Source organism: Myxocyprinus asiaticus, chromosome 50, assembly GCF_019703515.2.
Source record: "Myxocyprinus asiaticus isolate MX2 ecotype Aquarium Trade chromosome 50, UBuf_Myxa_2, whole genome shotgun sequence".
Classification (NCBI taxonomy): Eukaryota; Metazoa; Chordata; class Actinopteri; order Cypriniformes; family Catostomidae; genus Myxocyprinus; species Myxocyprinus asiaticus.
In genome coordinates this window covers 23,242,733-23,261,803 of record NC_059393.1, presented here as the reverse complement: position 1 = coordinate 23,261,803, position 19,071 = coordinate 23,242,733, and the positions used below count along the sequence as shown (strand labels likewise).

At 37.0% G+C, this 19,071-nt stretch overlaps 1 protein-coding gene and 1 pseudogene across 1 annotated transcript; one reads left to right on the top strand and one right to left on the bottom strand.

Annotated features, from left to right (window-relative positions):
* Window positions 1-110: 110 nt before the first annotated feature.
* Window positions 111-2,217, bottom strand: LOC127438818 (TIR domain-containing adapter molecule 1-like; annotated as a pseudogene).
* A 962-nt stretch (window positions 2,218-3,179) lies between these two features.
* On the top strand, window positions 3,180-17,142 carry LOC127438816 (E3 ubiquitin-protein ligase UHRF1-like). Its single transcript, XM_051694691.1, has 17 exons — window positions 3,180-3,310; window positions 5,222-5,384; window positions 7,363-7,653; window positions 7,753-7,889; window positions 8,652-8,867; window positions 10,181-10,296; window positions 10,460-10,646; window positions 10,838-10,961; window positions 11,077-11,184; window positions 11,390-11,494; window positions 11,581-11,687; window positions 12,610-12,772; window positions 12,906-13,043; window positions 15,057-15,174; window positions 15,273-15,424; window positions 15,505-15,603; window positions 16,759-17,142. Exons 2-17 carry the CDS (start codon window positions 5,232-5,234, stop codon window positions 16,903-16,905), a joined length of 2,361 nt encoding a protein of 786 aa, XP_051550651.1. The 5' UTR covers window positions 3,180-3,310; window positions 5,222-5,231; the 3' UTR covers window positions 16,906-17,142.
* The last annotated feature ends 1,929 nt before the right edge of the window (window positions 17,143-19,071 follow it).

Below are 19,071 nucleotides of genomic sequence, written 5' to 3'. Positions count from 1 at the left end.
AACTGTTTCATAAAATAATTTATCACAGTTTGTCTTGAGAAGGCAAGTAATACAAGATAGTAGTAAAGAAAGAGTAATCTTCTTTATTTGCTCAAATGGTAATGATTACATTTATTTGAGTTTTTTCTCATTTGTACCGACTTTACAGTTTCAAGAGCGAGATACTAAATTGCTATTGTTATACTAATTGTAATGGTCATTTAACAGTCATTTGAAGAGATAGTTTACCCAAAAATGAAAATCGTGTCATCATTTACTCTTCCTCGTGTTGTTCCAAACTAGCCGAACACAGATCTGAGGTTTCATAGCAAAATTACTGATAACTGAGAACCACAACCATATCATCATGAAATATACATACTGATATTCCTTCCTTTATTGAAGCTAAAATGTACTTTGGAATTACATTCAAACATCTTCATCCTCTGAATTACGTTCAGAATGATCGATATTCATAGTCGAGTTGTTTCCGATCATTATGTTCTGTGCATTCTCTATATGGATGTATGATGGTTGTTGATGCCATGCGGGATGTTGTGGAGCTGTTTGCATTGGCACTGGTCCATAATACGGAGGTGGTTGTTGCGGTGCAATTCCTGCATAAAACGTTCTATCATACTGCATTTCGGATTCTAGCCTCATCCGTGCTAATCTTTCAGTCTCTCATCGTAGCTCCACATTTCTGCTGTTTTCTTCTCGCAGTCGCCTCTGTTGCTCAAAATCCTTCTTATTATGCTGCTCTTTCATCCATTCTGACTTTTGTAATGCCACCCTTTCAGGTGCCATGGCCTTCAAGGCTTTACGTTCGAACGCACTGTTTTCATCAAGACAGACCGTTGTCCGAAGAACCAGCGGAATCCTCTGCCACGGCAAACGGTTATCTCGCGGTAGCAACGGTATAACCGAGTGCAATTTGTGTCATTTTCCTAGAGAATTCATGAGCGCTGAATCAGTGGTAGTTGCGCTGAGGTTTGTGTCGAAGTTCTTGGTGAGCAAGAGTAGCGTGAACGCTGAGTTGTCAATGGCGTCTTCCATGCAACGCAATGCTGACCTTCCAGGTTGGGCAAAGTCCTCAGAGAAAGTCGCGCCTAGTCCTGATGTTATACTCTGCAGTTTATCTCTGAGTCTTAGCACCTCGTCCAAATCTTCAGATTCATGTAGGATCACGAAGGCGTAAAATGTTTCGTCTACTTCGCTATAACTTGGTTCTGCCGGGCAAACACTATTAGCTTGAGTTGGCGGTTTGCAATCATTAGTGCATTGGCTTGAGTTTACAGGATGCGCTTTTAGTTTGGTGCCGCTATTTGGGGCGGATGAAAAATCAAGACCATTTTCTGCATTCGTGTTTTTCGATGTCACAACTTGAGAGCTTCTGTTACGATCGAGACATGGTTTGGGTGCATCATTGATGCCCTACGTTTTAAGCGACTTTGATGGGTTAATTTCGCAACTATTTGTTGATCTGTCAGGACAACGTAGTGTTTGGTCTTGATTGGTTGTAGTTTTGCTCTCTTGGGGCATGTGCAGAGTCATCGCCTTTGAGTCTTCGATATTGGACTCTGGGCCTACTATCATTGGCGAGCTAATTTCGAGACTATGCGAGATACAGATCGAACTGGATCTTAACGGCGATGGACAGCTAACGTTTCTCCCTGATATGTCTAGAGAGGTCAGACAGTCTGCTTTGGAAGCCATTTCTGTGGTAAATCTTGGGAATTCGTCAATAACTTAAGCCCCACAAACTTGTCGGACTTCCTCAAAGACATCAACATCTGTAGATCGAGAACCAGCATTCTTGCTCTTCACAAGAATTGTGCGGTACGCTTGATCTCGGAGCGACTTGTCACATAATCTTTCTTGCACCAGTATCACAAAAATCCGTGCAATGTCCAGTAAAGTCTCTCTGTCTGATCTTGATATCGTAAAACCACCAAAGTGGCTACTGTTCAATCCTTCTCCATGCATCTTCACCATTTTGGCCAAGTGGTTCGCGACACTGCTGTTGCAGTTAGCCATTAGCTTAGCATACGCGTCTTTGTTTCTCTTCAGGAGAATCAAGCACATGGCGTGCACCAATTCCTCGGCCCTAAAGTGGCCCATTTTGTAAGTGAAGCTGACCAGTTGCTCCGGGGCAGCTTTAGAGAGAACTTCAATGGCCCTGGCGAGACCCGGCTCCATAAGTTCTCGCTCCATAAGCTGTATACCACCTTCTACCATTGTTTTAAGCATGTATAGGTGTATTCTGAATGTGAATATGTATTCTTATACATCATGTTCAAGCCGTTCCATACAATTTGAAGTCACTTAGAGGAGCATGATTGCACCTAAACAATGAAAGAAAAAGTGAGAGTTACAAGGGTGTACGTCGATCATGAATCAGTCAAATCCCCCCCCCCCAATAATCAAAAGAAGCAAGTACAAGCCCCCCAATATTTATACCATGATCAATGGAAACATGTAGATTCTTAACACTTATGAATCTTTATGAATCACACTCATTCTTAAGTGTAGAAATAAGAGTATTATGACGTCATTCTTAGAATTTTGACACACTTAAGACTAAAATTTTACTCTAAGCGGCCCAGAACTCATTGAAATAAAATGATCATATGTGGAATAAATCTCTTACCTTTGTAATAGTTCTCTTCAAAACAGCAACAGGCAATATATATTTCCTTGCCTTATATTTCCCTTGTCTTGTAACGCAGAAGGAAAACAAAAGTGTTGATTTTTAAATGTCCAGTTGGTGGCAGTAAAAAGTTCATATGTGGGGATTTTTGAGGAAGACAAAACATCCTTTAGAAAAAGCGAATGTATCCAATTTTAATAGCTTATGACTTCAAATAATTTGTATTTTGTTGTAGATTTAAGATTGTAGTGAATTATTTATGTATATATTTTTTATTTAAAGATGACTAATTCATCATACCAGAAATTAAATGTAATATATATATATAAACTAAAAATAAATCATCAATGCATACTCATAATATAAGAATTATTATATTTTATTATATCTCGCGAGATTACAGCAGAGGCAAGCATGTGCGATAACGAGAGTAGGGTTTCGCGCGCTGAGCCTAAGCTCCGGCAGTGGGCGTGATTAACGCGCCTCCCAACCAATCAACGACCGGATCTAAACTCCCCTCAGCCAATCAGCAGCGCGCCGTGATCCGCGGCAGGAGGGGAAACACGTTGTTGGAGAGTTTTATTGATTCGCTAGCTCAATTTCGCGGCAACGTTTTCACACTTTTATCACATTTATTGAATTAAAAGCACGTCTTCTTTTTCCAAGAGGAAGTTAATACAGGTAAAGAGCTGCTTTTAACCTATCTTGAGGTTGATATTTAAAAGTGTTATCTTTAAAAACATGTGCACGCGCCTTTTTATTGTATACATGGTCGTATGTTTGCATATTTATGATGTGTATGTTAAAGTTTAGATAATATTTAGTGTTTATGAAATGTTTGTTTCTTTGCATAGTGCACTAATTAATTTGAAGCTCTAAATGAAATCTATCTATCTATCTATCTATCTATATATATATATATATATATATATATATATATATTAGGGGTTTATGTGATTAAACCTGTTATTAATTTTTACATTTGGCTTTTAATGTACAATATGCTGGAATAAGCAAGGACATTTATGTAAAACAATCTAAAACAACCACATTAGAGGCTATTAAGTGTTTGTGAATGTGTGACTGTAGTATTGCAGGACTGTTGAAGGGGTTAAGAGTTAAATCAACCTATTTTACTATATAAAAAAAGTTAAATTGTGAATATTTTATTTGTATCTTAAATACATCTTGGTTTATGTTTGACATTTAAGTGGCTTTTTTCAGTGTTTGGTAAGTTACTCTTAAAAAAAAAAAAAAAAAAAAAAAAAAGTAATTACTAACAACAAATGACATTATACAGTGTAATTAGAGTACTGTACTAATTACCCTGTTTGAAAAATAATTGCATTACTTATTTCTAGGATAGACATGAAACTGTTCTTTTAATTCTTTCAAATAAATCATATAAAATCAAATAAATTATTTACGAACTGGCCAAAGAATTTAAGGGGGAAGCGTTTAATTAGAAAACATATTTTAACATTAGACGCTAAATTTCGGTTTTAAATTCACTATTTTTTTTTTTAAATAGAATTGTTCTATAGTCTATACAGTATTTAATGCAATTACACCAGAACTAATTAAATTACTGAAAAATTAAGAGTAATCCCTTACTTTTTCAATGAAAAAGTAACTTAATTACTTTGTAATGCATTCCACCCAACACTGCTTTTTTTTTAATTATACAGTACCACCCATATCACAACCGACATGCAAATACTCATGAATTTGAACACATTTGTTTAGTTTTCCTTTTTAAACAGATTGCTTTTAACATAAGCATTAACTAGAGTGATATATGAAGTTTTAGGTTTTATTCTGTTTTTTTCTGTTTTTGGATTGACCGAATATTTTAAAGACTGATGTTATTTTACTGTTGCAGTACCTGAGTAGTAGATAAGGGGCGATTGAGTGTATTTCCGCCAATAATAGGCGTGGTTTGAATAGCTGAGATGTCAACAAGGGGGTTTTACCCCACTACATATGAATACTACTGTTAGGAATGGATAAAAATATCTGCTACCCTTTTGAAGTTCAATCTGGACATGTACCATGGTAAAACCATGGTGATTTTTTAAAGTACTTTGGAGTTCTGTGTAATTTAAATGGCGTCTAAATGATTCAATTCCAAAGTGCATGGTTCTTAAAATTTCAAAATGTTGTTTAAAATAGTTTTAAATAATGTATAGCAAACTGCAGGAAGTCAACTTCCCAAAAGCATTTCAACTACCCATATTAAGTTAAAGTACCATGGTACTACCATCTGATGTCAATCATGGTAAAGCCACTGTACTAATGGTAACACGACTCTAATTCGATAAACTTTATTTCGCACAATGCCGATGGTCACAAAGCAGGTTTACACATTGTCAGGCCTAAAACCACCAATCAAAAGGCTTCTGTGACAGTGCAAAGGAAGAAACCCCTCCTTCTCTTGTTGCTCGCATCATCCTGAAACGAACACCTTCTTCCTGCTTGTGTGCAAGTTTTGGCTCTGGGCCATTGTTTAAACTCTGCCTATAAAAATAGAGCAAGGCGGTGGGAATCATAAGTGCATGAGTCACTCATTTTGTAAACGGCAAAACATTTCAGGTTTGCCGCCATGTGGATCCAGGTGCGCACTATGGATGGCAAGGAGACCCATCGGGTCGACTCCCTGTCCAAGCTCACCAAGGTGGATGAGCTGCGTGGGAAGATATTGGAACTCTTTAACGTGGAACCGGACAGGCAAAGACTCTTTTACAGAGGCAAACAGGTAACGTTTGAAGTCAACATGAAGTGGCGTTCGAAATCCATTTTACTTCTGTAATGTGAAACGGATACTGAATGAAAGAAATGTTGGGTGGGAGTTGATTGGATGGTGAAAAGTGTGCAGAACATACCGGAATGGATCCAGGTGATTGGAGGAGGCTTAATGGAAGTCGTTTTTGAGGCGGGGCAAGTTTCTACATTTTGATTGGAACATTAAAAATTGTTTACATTTTCTTTTGGTTAATGTACGCTGAATGGTTCGCAATAAGACCATGAATGTGTGTTAAGAAATTTATTTTGTGTTCAGCTTCACACTAGCAATAAGGTAAGAATTTTTTTTTATTATTATTTATTTTATTTTTTTTAGATTGCGAATAGTGCGGGCAAAAGGGTTTAGTTCCTTTATTGCTTTTCCAAATGGCTCCTATGAGACATTAAGGGCACAAATTTTCAGTAAATTGCTTAAATTTATTCAGCGGCATTCTTCCGCTACAAGTTATACTATGCTGATGTACACTAAAGGTTAAATTTTATGTCGGTTTTCCTCGTGACACACATTTTGTCAGAAGCACATTAGCTGAGGATTGCACCCACGTGCAGACTAGTTTTTCTAGACGCTCGTACAGTCGTACGCGCATGCGCCTTGACTTCACTGTGCTAAAGAGAATCGCTAAGCAGTACACATGCATTGAAAGTGTCTGTACGGGCTCACAGTCAAAAGTGTATACATTGAAATATTAAAGTGCAGATCTGTGCGTGAGATATTACGGCACGCTGAAAAAATAATTAGACCCTAGCCTTTAAAGTTGTTACAGAGAAGGTGCAAGTTTTTACATTATTGATGAAAGATTATGAAGATGGACTTTTCTTTGCAATAACTTCCACTGAATCGTTCAAAAATAGACCATGAATGTATATACATTTTTTATTTATTTTGTGTTTACTCTAGCGATAAGGTAAGTGAAGTTGTGCTATATTGTGAATAGTCACAGCGAAAGGGCCTCGAGTTCTTTATTGCTATTACAAAATGGTTAGTACATAAATTAAGCGCACAGATTTTCATTAAAATGCAAAGCAAATTCACTAAGCGGCATCCTTTCGCACCCTTCGGTCTAGTTATTCTTGACTCGCGGACAGTTTGCATTTGCGTGCCATCTGCACACGTGCCTGCCTTTTGACTACTAAGAGTATCGCAAAGCAGTTGTAGTGCACGTGTGTTGAAGATGTCTTTACGGGCTTGTGGACAAACGAGTATACTTTGAAACGCTAGAACGCTCGACTGTGCGTGAGATGTAGCGGGATGTGGAAAAACAAATTATACCCTATCCTATAGTGAAAGTAGTTACAGAGGTGGAGCAAGGTGATGAAAATTTTCGAAGATGTAATATTTTCTTTTGGATAACGTGCACTTAATCGTTCAGAAATTTGGATTGGAACAGTTACTACATAAATTAAGCGCACAAATTTAAATGCAATACGAATTCATTAAGCGGCATCCCTCTGCTAGAAGAGTTCCTGACGTGTAAACTAAGGGCCAAAGTATACTTGAGTTTTCCGCATGCTGGTGAATTTCGCGCACACTGCACTTGATGCAAATTTCATCACAGGCACAGTACGCTAGTGCAGTCTAGTTTTTCTAGAGACGCGGACAGTCTGCATAATTGCGAATTTTTCGCGATGTGCTTTGTTGAAGAATCACTAAGAGGTCAGAAGTGTATACTTCAAAACGCTAGAGCGTGAGCCGTAGCGGCACATGGAAAAACGAATTATACCCTAGCCTTTAGCGAAAGTAAAGTTTAGATGAAAGATTATAAAGATGCCATTTTTCTTTAGAATAGCGTACACTGGATCGTTCACAACAAGGCATGCGTATTAAGAAATTTTAATTTTGTGTTTTGGTTTTATTTTTTTTTAATTATTTTTTTTTAATTTTTAATTTTTTTAGATGTTTGAGTAAATTATTTTGAGTTTTTTTTTTGTAGATGGAAGATGGTCACACCCTCTTCGACTATAATGTGGGCTTGAACGATATCGTACAACTGCTAGTGCGACAGAGTGCCCCTTCTGCACCGCTAGCGAAGGACAAGGAGGCCGAGCTGTCCGACTCTGACTCTGGTTGCGGTTCGGCCCAGAGCGAGTCCGATAAGAGCTCAACGCACGGCGAGAGCGAAGCTCAGAGCTCAACGCACGGCGAGAGCGAAGCTCAGAGCGCCGGAACCTCAGGCCAAACTGACACACCGGACCTCATCAACCCGGGCTTTGGGTTTTACAAGGTAAATTAGAGCAAAATAATGAAATTATTAATGGTTATCGCATTTTAGAGCGAGTAATATTTATGTAACTATCTAACAAACTTTAAATGGTATTTTCAGATAAATGAGTTTGTGGATGCTCGAGACTTGAACATGGGAGCTTGGTTTGAGGCACAGATCATCAACGTGACAAAGTCCTCTGGAGAAGAAGGTGGAACTAACGGAGAAGAGATAATTTACCATGTCAAATATGAAGAGTGAGTCTATTTTAATTTAAACATTCATGGCACTATAGATATTAGTCTGTCAATCATACTTTTTTAATTGAATCGTTCAGTTAACATTTGACTCATTCTTTGAATCACAAGTCATTTTCAGTCTGATTCAAAATTAACAGTGAACCATTAATGAAATGTGTACTTCAGAAAATATTGTTTTGGCCCAAATTTAAGGTTGAAATGTTTGTATGGGAGAGTGAGGACTTTGTTTAAGAGTAAAATGGTAAGTTTGGCGTCTTTTGATTATTTTCTCTTATTCAAACAGAAAAACGTTTAAAAACACACATTTTCCCCCAATTCAAACCGTAAACTTTTTCAATGACAGGGTTCTAATGTACTGAAGTTATAATTTTTTTCTTCTGTATTTTTTCATGCGTGATTTCAATCAGTTTTATATTTTTATTTTTTTTTAAAAGCAAAACCTTGCAGATTTATAATACATTATAAATGGAATATTGCTTATTAGTCAATATGAGATTGATCAGCAATCAATGGCCAAACATTTTATAACTTTATACTGCCAAAAGTGGATGTTAAATTCTTAATTGTGATACATTTTAATGCTTTTCGTTTCCCCAATTTCTGTGCACTGCGTACGTTGTATTGAATGTGGAACACCTGCATTTGTCTCTGAACGTGTTCTGCAGCAGTTCAAAGTCAGTTTATCAAAGGCTTTCTGTTAAACACATCCCACTGCAGCTGAATGTTAATCATCCATCATCCCACCTGTGGTCTGTGCAGTTACCCAGAGAATGGCGTAGTGCAGCTACGTGGTAAGGATGTTCGCCCACGAGCGCGCACCATTTACCAGTGGCACCAGCTGGATCAGGGCATGATCGTGATGGTGAACTTTAACCCTGATGAGCCCAAGGAGCGTGGCTACTGGTACGACGCTGAGATCCAGAGGAAGAGGGAAACGCGAACCCAGCGCGAAGTTTTCGGCAAGATTCTGCTTGGGTACGGTGATATTTTTAACATCTGTTTGAGCTTCATGAAATAGCTGCCACATAAGCATAAAGATGGCTATGACTAGGCCCTACATTTTCAGGAGCTAACTAGAGTGTCGAAGATTTAACGCAAATTTATTGAAATTGTAAAACTTCTGAAGATTTTTTGTTTGTACATTTGCTTAAAACTTTGTAAACTTTTGTTCGTAGATTTGCATAAAAATATAAGCATTTTTTGTACATTTGTGTAAAACATCCATTTTTTTAGTACATTTGCCTACAGAACTATGTACATTTTTGTTCATACATTTGCACAAGAAACTTTGAATTTAACTTTCTAATCTTTTGTTCGTACATTTAACATTGTAAACTTTCATTCGTAAATTGCGTAAAACATTTCCATACATGTGCACAAAACTATGTACATTTTTGTTCGTACATTTGCGCAAGAAACTTCGTGAATTTGTACATTTACTTAAAATGATAATTTGTTTGTAAATTTGCATAAAAAATGTACAAAATTTGTTCGTACATTTGCGTACAAAAATGTAAATTTTCATCCTTGCATTTGTACAAGAAACTTTGTGAATTTGTTCATTTGTGTAAAACTTCGTAAATCTTTGTTCGTACATTTGTGTAAAACGGCGTAAAATTTTTCTTCATACGTTTGTGTAAAAAAACGTAAAATTTGTTCGTACATTTGCATACAAAGTGTTGTACATTTTTTGTTTGTTCACTACATGTTTGAACATTTGCTTGAAACTGTACATTTTTGTTCTGACATTTACGTATAACTTCGTACATTTTTCATTTTTGTAAAACTTCCTAAATTGTTGTTCATTTGCTTAAGAATGGCTTTCAAATAAATGTAAGTTGTCATGTTCAGTGAGAAAGTATTTGTTCAAATAGTTCAGAAAACCATTCGTTCATAAATTCTTGCATTGAACTAGCAGAATTAATTCCTGTGTAAATCGTTTGTTGACGACCATGCTTGCGTTAAGGATTTCAGTGAGCAGAATTGATTTTATGATTGTTTGTAAAACCATGCTTGCGTACATTGTTGCAGTCTTTAAAAAAGACTGCTTGCACAAACAATTTACACATTAATTCTGCTAGCGTTTCTGGATGGAGACGTAATGAATAATGTTTCTACAAAAATAAATTATATTAAATGTGCTGTACTTTCATCCCTCACAGATCTGTTTTTAATATTGCTTCAAATTTAAATATGGGATCTGTTCTGACTAAAGTCGTTTCCACTATAATTGTCTTGCTTGCCTATTTTAAATAATCGGTTTAAGAAATTTACCTGTGATTTTACAGGGATGCTGGCGATTCTCTGAACGACTGTCGTATAATGTTCGTGAACGAAATCTACAAGATCGAGGAACCAGGAAGTTCTGAGGGACCCGGAGCCTCTTCCGACAGCCCTCTCAAGAGTAAGTCCCCCTTTTTATTTATATAATTTTTATTTAATATATTATCTTTTTTATTTTTTTAATGATTTTTCCATTAATTTTCTAATCTGGTCCAAATATATGGCCTATCCGGAATACATCACAAATATTAAGGTGCATTATTTTTCCACGTGTCTGCAATCAGGGTCAAATGGGCCGGAGTGTAAAGTTTGCAAAGACGATCTGAAGAAGAACTGTCGCATGTGTAATTGTCACGTGTGTGGCGTGAAGCAGGATCTTGATAAACAGCTACTGTGTGATGAATGTGACATGGCGTTCCACACCTACTGCCTGAACCCGCCGCTAACCACCATCCCAGAAGATGAGGACTGGTAAATGAGTTCTCCATCTAATCAGTAGTGTTTGTTAAGGCAAGCGTTACTATTAGTAATGCAAACCAAGAAGCTTTTATTTTTAATTGTCGTTTGTATTCGTTTAAATCTTTTTTTTTTTTAATGCTAAACCGCAAAAATGTATTTCTACCATGTTTTATTTTTCTTAATTCTTTACTTCAACTTTGCAGGTACTGTCCAGAGTGTCGCAATGATGCCAGCGAGGTGGTTCTGGCTGGAGAGAAGCTAAAGGAAAGCAAGAAGAAATCCAAGATGGCATCAGCGAGCTCGTCTAGTCAGAGGGACTGGGGAAAGGTGTGGTTTGCTTAAATTGCTTATAAACCAATGAGATTTCTCAGATTCACGTGATTTGAACACTTCATTGTGCAAAGTATTTTTTTAGTATTACTCAAGTGTTTTCATTTTGTAGGGTATGGCATGTGTGGGCCGCACCAAACAGTGCACCATCGTCCCATCCAACCATCACGGTCCCATTCCCGGAGTGCCAGTGGGAACTCAGTGGAAGTTTAGAGTGCAGGTGAGCATTTTCTTTTCTGTTCAGGTAAAAAATCTTTTTTATTAATTTGTTATTTGGTAATCAGACGACTGAAATTCATTTTTTCCAAATTCAAATTATTTTATTTTTTTTTGTGAATCCAATGTTGTGATGTTGACAAGGATGTTTTTAAATGGATGATTAGGAATTAATATAAAGTTTTTTTTTTTTTTTTTTAAATTATCAGGTGAGTGAATCAGGAGTTCACAGGCCTCATGTCGCAGGAATTCACGGCAGGAGTAACGATGGCGCGTATTCTCTCGTCCTAGCCGGAGGCTATGAAGACGACGTGGTACGTTAACAGATACTCGTCCTCAAAGCATCCATCCAAGAGTGCAAACGTTCCCTTCTGTTTACCTACGACTTCTCTCATTTCAGGATGATGGTAATCAGTTCACATACACGGGCTCTGGGGGTCGCGATCTCTCTGGAAACAAGAGAACAGCTGAACAGTCCTGCGATCAGAAGCTCACCAATATGAACAGGTCAGAAACTTCAAGAAAACGTCTAACTCATTTAACTTCCTTAATGTGATGTATAAATGAGTGAAGGAGATTGTGGAAATGTTGGGTGGAACTTTCAGGATTTGATTGGATGGTGAATTTAGAGTGTTGGCTTGACGAAGCCAACATACTGTTAAGGGGGTCGCACACCACCGCCGTCAGACTCCGAAGGCTGCTCGCAAAAATTTTCCATTAAATTCCCAAACCCAAATCATTATCAAAGGACATAGATTATTTACTTTGGTGTTCTTCATTCTTGAACAAGGGAAAAACCTTGGTAACTTGTGTGTACTGCCTGCAACCTGAACCGCATTGACGTGCCCCATTTTGATACCTGTGCTGTGTCCTAGCCGCAACATGGCACTTCTTGTCCGGAGTGTGACCACCCCCCCCCCCCCCCCACCTTTATTCTACTAACTTTTTATTTTTATTTTTTTTATTCGTAAATGAAGACCAAAACGCTAACTACTCCAAGAGCTTTCATGCTACATCCACTGAACTTGGTGTAGACCATCAGACTGTTCTGGAATAGTGTGCTATGTCTTTTCTGACTGATTGGACTTACGGTTTTCGCACAGTGGACAATCAAAAACAGAAAAATCTCGATAGACTCATTGACGGAATGTTCAAATGGGCCAACGGAATGTTCGTTAATTCAAACATCTGTCAAATTCTAATGTAAACAAGCCCACAAAAGGCCTTTGATCTGCTTCAAGTTGGTCTCGCTCTTTCAATGTACAAACATCTTATAGTCGTCATTGCGCGTTAAGGTGGGATGTTTTCTTCAAATCTGATTCGAGTCCACAATATTCTCCATGCAGAATGATAGAAATTGAAGGCTCCAAACTTGGCTAGATTTCGTGACACTTCCTGTTTAAGTTTGTTTTTGGTGTTGTATTTGCAGGGCACTAGCTTTGAACTGCAATGCCGCAGTGAACGAGAAAGAAGGGGCGGAGGCCAAAGACTGGAAGGCGGGGAAACCCGTGCGAGTGGTGCGAAGCTCCAAGGGTCGCAAACACAGCAAGTACTGTCCCGAAGATGGCAACCGATATGACGGAATTTACAAGGTGGGAGATTTACAAGTGCTTTGTTTTTGAGAATGATGGGACTTGAGCAAAGAAAAGGAATATTGTGTCTGAAGTGTTGAAGTTGATTCATGTTTCCGAACACTTTGGGAAGTAATTTAGTTTTGTTTATAAGGTGGTGAAGTACTGGCCAGAGAAAGGCAAGTCTGGCTTCCTTGTTTGGAGATACCTACTGAAACGAAACGATGACGAACCAGCGCCATGGACACGTGACGGAAAAGAGCGCATTAAGAAACTGGGGCTCACCATGCAGGTAACATCAGCGCAGATAGTTTAGGGGACTCTTATCTTATTTGTTACTTTCGAGATTCAGAATCTCTGAAACTGTTGAGACCACCATCCCAGGACAATTAAGATTTTTGCATTGTGGCATCACTTTACTGGGTCGTGAAAATCTTTCTTTACTGAAACGTGAACAAAAATATTGAAAATGTGGAGTTTTTGCTCTTGTTCAAATTTCATATTTAAATAATTGTGTTTGGACAATAACAGTAAAATTGTTGGGCTTAAATGTATTTGATGCATTATGCATAACGTCCATCATTAAAGTAGTTTTCTCGTTTAAATAAAAATATTGTGTTTGGACACTATTTTTTTATAACAGTAAAATTTTGATTGAAATGTATTTTATGCATTATGATGCATGAATATAATGACAGTTACTTATGTATAGTGCAAGTCAAGGTTTAAATTTATTAAACTAAGTGTTAAGGGTCAGTGTTTAAAAGATTTTGTATGAACTGTAAGATTAAGACTAATGTCCATTTAAGTTCATCCTGGATTAACTGCAGAAGTTCACAGATTCATTGTCCTCTGTTAGTTGACTGATGAAGGCTTTTGTTGGCAATTAAATGATAGTCTATGTATTCCATTTCAAGAGTGTAGTCCATCAATAGACAAAGGTGATGCAGGCAGAGATCAATGAGGTGCATCGCAGTTCAAGTGGGGGTTCGGTGGGGTCCATCCTAAGACTATGGTTCAGGTAGAGGCATATGAAGTATCCCATGTCTTATGGTTGGAGTTGGCATCAGTTCATCCTCTGAAGTCCATCATAATAGACTAAAGTGATGTCTGGCACCGGCTGTAGTTTGTCGTCATCACATAGCGACACGTAGCAGTGGAGTCCAACACCAAGCAGGAACGGAGCTGGATCTGGCCGGCTCTGGTAACCTCAGGATATGACATGGAAACAAATAGAATAATATTAGCGTAGATGCCATTGCATTTTTTGCTGAGTTATAGGTCATGTTCAATGTTTCAGGTTCCGGCAGACCTAACTAAAGCAGCCTAATTGTGAGTTGAGGGATAAATTAGGAGTATGCCTGGCTAAATAGAGTCTTTAGTCTAGACTTAAACTGAGTGAGTGTGTCTGCATCCCGAACAGTGTTAGGGAGACTTCTCCATAGTTTAGGAGCCAAATAGGAAAAGGATCTACCTCCTTTTGTGGATTTTGATATTCTAGGAACCATTAACAGGCCAGAATTTTGCGATTGTAATGAACGTGATGGAATATAGCATGTCAGAAGATCACTTAAGTACTGTGGAGCTAGACCATTTAAAGCTTTGAATGTAGTTAAAAGAATTAAAATGAAATTTAACAGGTAGCCAATGTAACGATGATAAAATGGGGCTAATATGATCATATTTCTTAGTTCTCATCAGCACTCTGGCAGCTGCATTTTGAACCAGTTGAAGTTTATTTATTGAACTTGCTGAACATCTTCCCAGTAATGCATTACAATAGTCTAGTCTTGAGGTCGTGAATGCATTAATTAGTTTTTCAGCATCAGCAACAGAGAGCATGTGTCGTAACTTCGCAATATTTCTCAGGTGGAAGAATGCTGTTCTACAAACATTGGAAATTTGATTTTCAAAGGACCGATTGGGATCAAATATAACACCCACGTTCTTTGAATTTGGAGGGGAATATGGTTCAAATGAAGTTGTCGTATTATGACACAAAGTCTGTGGACTTTTAAAAAGTACAAAAAAATTCCACAGACTTGACTATGAGGCATTAAAAGCTGAATACTAATGAAAGAATTGGCAAAATTCTGTTTTAAGTAGTTTTAGTTGGACATTGTCAACTTTCCACAGTTATTTCATGTCAACTACCTAATTGTCATTAAAACGATACACAATGCAAAACGTCTTAATGGTCAGAGAAATTGGATTCATTTTCTTTTAAGCAAAATGTAATTTCTCACAGTACACCGCAAAATCTAACACAAATAAAATGACCTATATGTTTATTTGTGCAACTCAGTATCCTGAGGGTTATCTGGAGGCTGTGGCTGCGAAAGAAAAGGAGAAGGAGAACAAAAATGAAGAGGACATCGAAGAAACACCCACCAAGGGCAAGAGAAAGAGGAAATCTCAGACCGGTACGTGACACGAACAATTTGCCACATAAGCTTTTACACACAAGATCTGCTTTTTTATTACATCTTCGATTAATTTCTGTTTTTATTTTTTTTTGTAGTGGATGAGAAGAGTTCTCCAGCCAAAGGCACACCTAAGAAGATGAAGGTGGAAGCGTATAAACTGAGTAAAGAGCAGAAAGCTTTGATCAAAGATGATGAGCTGAATAAGAAACTGTGGGATGAAGCCATGGAGTGTATCAGTCTCGGACCGGTACGTACTGCGACACATATCTGTTTGATCGCTCTCTGGCCTCTGAATAGTATAATTACATTGAATGTGTTTCACTTTAGCGGTTCCTGAATAAAGTTGAGGAGGTTTTCCTGTGCATCTGCTGTCAGGAAGTCGTCTATCAGCCAATCACGACAGAGTGCCAACACAATGTCTGCAGGGTAAGGCAAATACAAATGCTATCCATGGGGGCTATTCACAATGAATGCGTAGTTGCATCCATTTGCGGCAATTGTTTTTTCTATGTAAACATGCACAAGACGGACATTTTTGACCGTTGCGCTGGTTCTCTTTTGTGCAAATTTTGTCTAAGTTAAAAAGAGCTTCAATTGGTCTGAATGGCCCCAAATTCTATGGCAAGAGTAACAATCTGTTCATTTTTACAGTCTGATTCATTTGACATTCATTTTGGTTTGGGTCGTTCATTTCATTGGAACGATTAAAACAATTCGCCGAGTTATTCCTCAAGCATTCCCAGATGTCCCCTGTCTCGCATTTTACCTTTCATGGGACTATCGCTTATCGGCAAAATTCAGTTGATGTTGGTTTATAATTATTTGTCTGTGGCTGGGCCTGGAGGGTTCTACAGTATATCAGTGGCCTCTAGAGGTGAAATAAAAACATATTTGCTGTATCTAAATCTTTCATCATTGCCAATATTCATCCACATTTTTATCCTCACTTCAATGCTTGTGTTATTTCGATGAGATGGTGTTTTATATTGAAGTGATGGCATGCAAAGAAAAATGTATCTATACTGAAACGTTCCCCGTCAGCACAAACTTAATATCTTAATTTCTTTAATAATAATAATAAACTTTATTCCTCCATTTAAACCCTGATATATGTTCTAAAAAGCTCAATTTGTTAAATACTTAAATATAGAGCACTGTCATGGAGCACTGCATCATCTCCATTTCAAAATAAGTATCCCTTGTGTGTTTTGGGCTTGTTTATAGTTAAAACTCCCACATCATGCACCAAATTGTCAAATTATTTAAATTTTTTCTTCTGGTTATTATTGGGATTTTATTCATTTTGGATGCTTGTTGCCTCTGTCTAGTAAGGAAAAAGTACTATATATATATATAATATTATTATTTATTTATTTATTTATTTTTTACACATTATTAATTGATATTAAGAAAACTGTCCTCCAGATTAATGTTGCTTTTCCACCACCTTAGTTATTGTATTAGAAGAATCCACTATTGGTCAACCTCTAAATATGATTGTTTTTAAATAAGTCAGGCACAGAATTAAAGGCCAAATAAACTTGAAAATAAAGCATGTTTTTCCCCCCCCCACCCCAAAAGGAATGCCTTCAACGATCTTTCAAAGCCGAGGTCTACACTTGTCCAGCTTGCCGACACGACTTGGGCAAAAACTACCAAATGGCAGTGAACAAACCCCTTCAAGCTATCCTCACCCAACTTTTCCCCGGATACAGCAGTGGCCGGTGATGATACTCCTGCTGTCCGTGAACTACGACGGCAACAAGACGCAATTCCACAAATGAAAATTTCGTTTTTTTAATATATTTAATGTATGTTAAGACGTTTCAGGTTGTAGGATTGATTTGAAAAACTTTGCCTTGATTGAAATCTGCTACTTGATTTGGCCCTGTTTTGTGATCTGCCTATTATCTAGCCAGTTGATTTTTGTCCGTAGTCGGTATTTTTTTTTTTTTTTTTTTTTTTTTCAGAAATGCAAGCTTCGTATTTACGAGTAAAGGTGATTATAAAGTTTTGGTCGTATTTTAGTTGTAGGTGCTTTCCTTAAGATGTATAATTACCTTCTTGTAACTTACACCAGCACAATGAACTGTAGCTATGCACAATTACGATGTTTGCAATGTTAATCTTCCGCTTAATTATTTCTCACCAGCAGTAATGTCATTTTTATTTCATGTAACAACTGTTCGTACGAATGCACTGGCTCCCATTAAATCTGATCCCTCTAGCTTAAAATAACATTCATCAACATTTGGCTTTAAAACCATTTAATCATACTACCGATTTTGATAACTTACGAAATATTAATAAAAATGAACTGTGGTTATGTGCAATTCCGACATTTGCAACGTCTTTTTGACGAATAATTTTTTTGCCAGTAGTAATGCATCATTATAATGTTAACAAATGATTGCACTTGCTCCTGTTAAAACTGATCCCGTTGATTAAAGTTTCGAGAGGTAACGGTGACTTAGCGTTTCTATTGTAAAATAACATTCATCTGCGTTTGGCTTTAAAAGTTTTTTTTTATTTTTTATTGTAGCACCGTTATTGAACTGCCATTTATTGATAACTAACTAAATTGAATCTATATGAACTGGTCATGCCCAAGTACGGTGTTTGTATTTTATTTTTTTCCGACACATTTTTTTTGTTAGCAGTAGTTCGTCATTAAAACGTTAACAAATGTTCATAAGAATGAGTTGGCTCTAAAATCCTGTTTTAAAGATCCATGAGTTTAGGGTGGCATTGCTTTTCTAGCTCGGCCTTATGAAACGTTTTTATCGTAATGTCGTTATTGTTAACTAACTGAATTTAATCTAAAATGGATTCATTTTAATCTCATAGTAATTTATGTGAAAATGTTTGAACTTATCCTTTTTTCACCCTCATCCATTGAAAAGCAAAATGTTTAATATGCACAGATTAATAGATATACTATCCCTCTTTATTTGCTTTGCTGTTTAACTGCTGTATGTGATTTAAGAAATGGAGTGTCATTTTTCCACTAACCTCTGCCGTTATGCAAACAGTGGTCATGCGTATAAAATCTACAGAGTTCTTATTCAGGATTTGTTTTTCAGGTTCTTTTTTGCATTTTTATAGATGGATGAGTTGATCCTGGATAATGTTTTGTACGCACCTGGTCTGCCTTGACTTTTCAGCAGTTTGAGGTAAATCCTTGAACTGTTTTTCGCACAAACCCCAACAGTTTCTCATTCAGGAAGTATTTAATGTATCGTCTTGTCACCCAATGATGTTTTTTGCTTGTTGTAAGAATTATAGTATTTGCTAAATAAATGCCTATGGCTGCAGGTAATTGCTTTTATTATTATGTTTTCTTTTAGTTATACCTCAACTATTTCTAATATTTGCGTAGACTGGAGTTGTATATTCTGAAATTTAAATTGTATATTTGTAGCACTTGTATTTAGCCATTTTTGTAGTGTTTGGTGCATAGCTATTTCTTTGCACTGGGATGAGTGCTATATTTTTCAATAAACTGTATTGAACTTTTATATAAAATAAAACCCAACATGTGTGGTGTTCTTTCCCTTATATTTGTAGGTGTTTGTACACTTATTAACTTAATGTTTTTTTACTGAAAGGCACTAATGAATAATTACGACAAAATCCTTGACATGTAAAGACAAGTTTGATCTTGCACCTCTCTGGCATGAAACTGCATTTCCATGCTTTCAACTTGATTAATTTGGGATGTTTGAGGGAAGCCTAGCTACCTAAGAGTTTAAGTTCAAAGTTTAGTTTCATAAAGCTCCAAAGCATGATTTTGTACAAAGTATTTTGTAGAACATATGATTTATGTGTAATATACATATTTATATTATTGTATAATAATAGTCTAATAAAGTAACATATGCTATACTACATTGA

What these genes read in the sequence shown, in the direction of transcription:
- LOC127438816 (XM_051694691.1), top strand. Translation starts at nt 5,232, where the DNA reads ATGTGGATCCAGGTGCGCACTATGGATGGCAAGGAGACCCATCGGGTC. An exon ending in GAGGCTATGAAGACGACGTG is followed by an intron (nt 11,495 to 11,580) that starts GTACGTTAACAG and finishes CTCTCATTTCAG; the next exon opens with GATGATGGTAATCAGTTCAC. An exon ending in GATATGACGGAATTTACAAG is followed by an intron (nt 12,773 to 12,905) that starts GTGGGAGATTTA and finishes TTTGTTTATAAG; the next exon opens with GTGGTGAAGTACTGGCCAGA.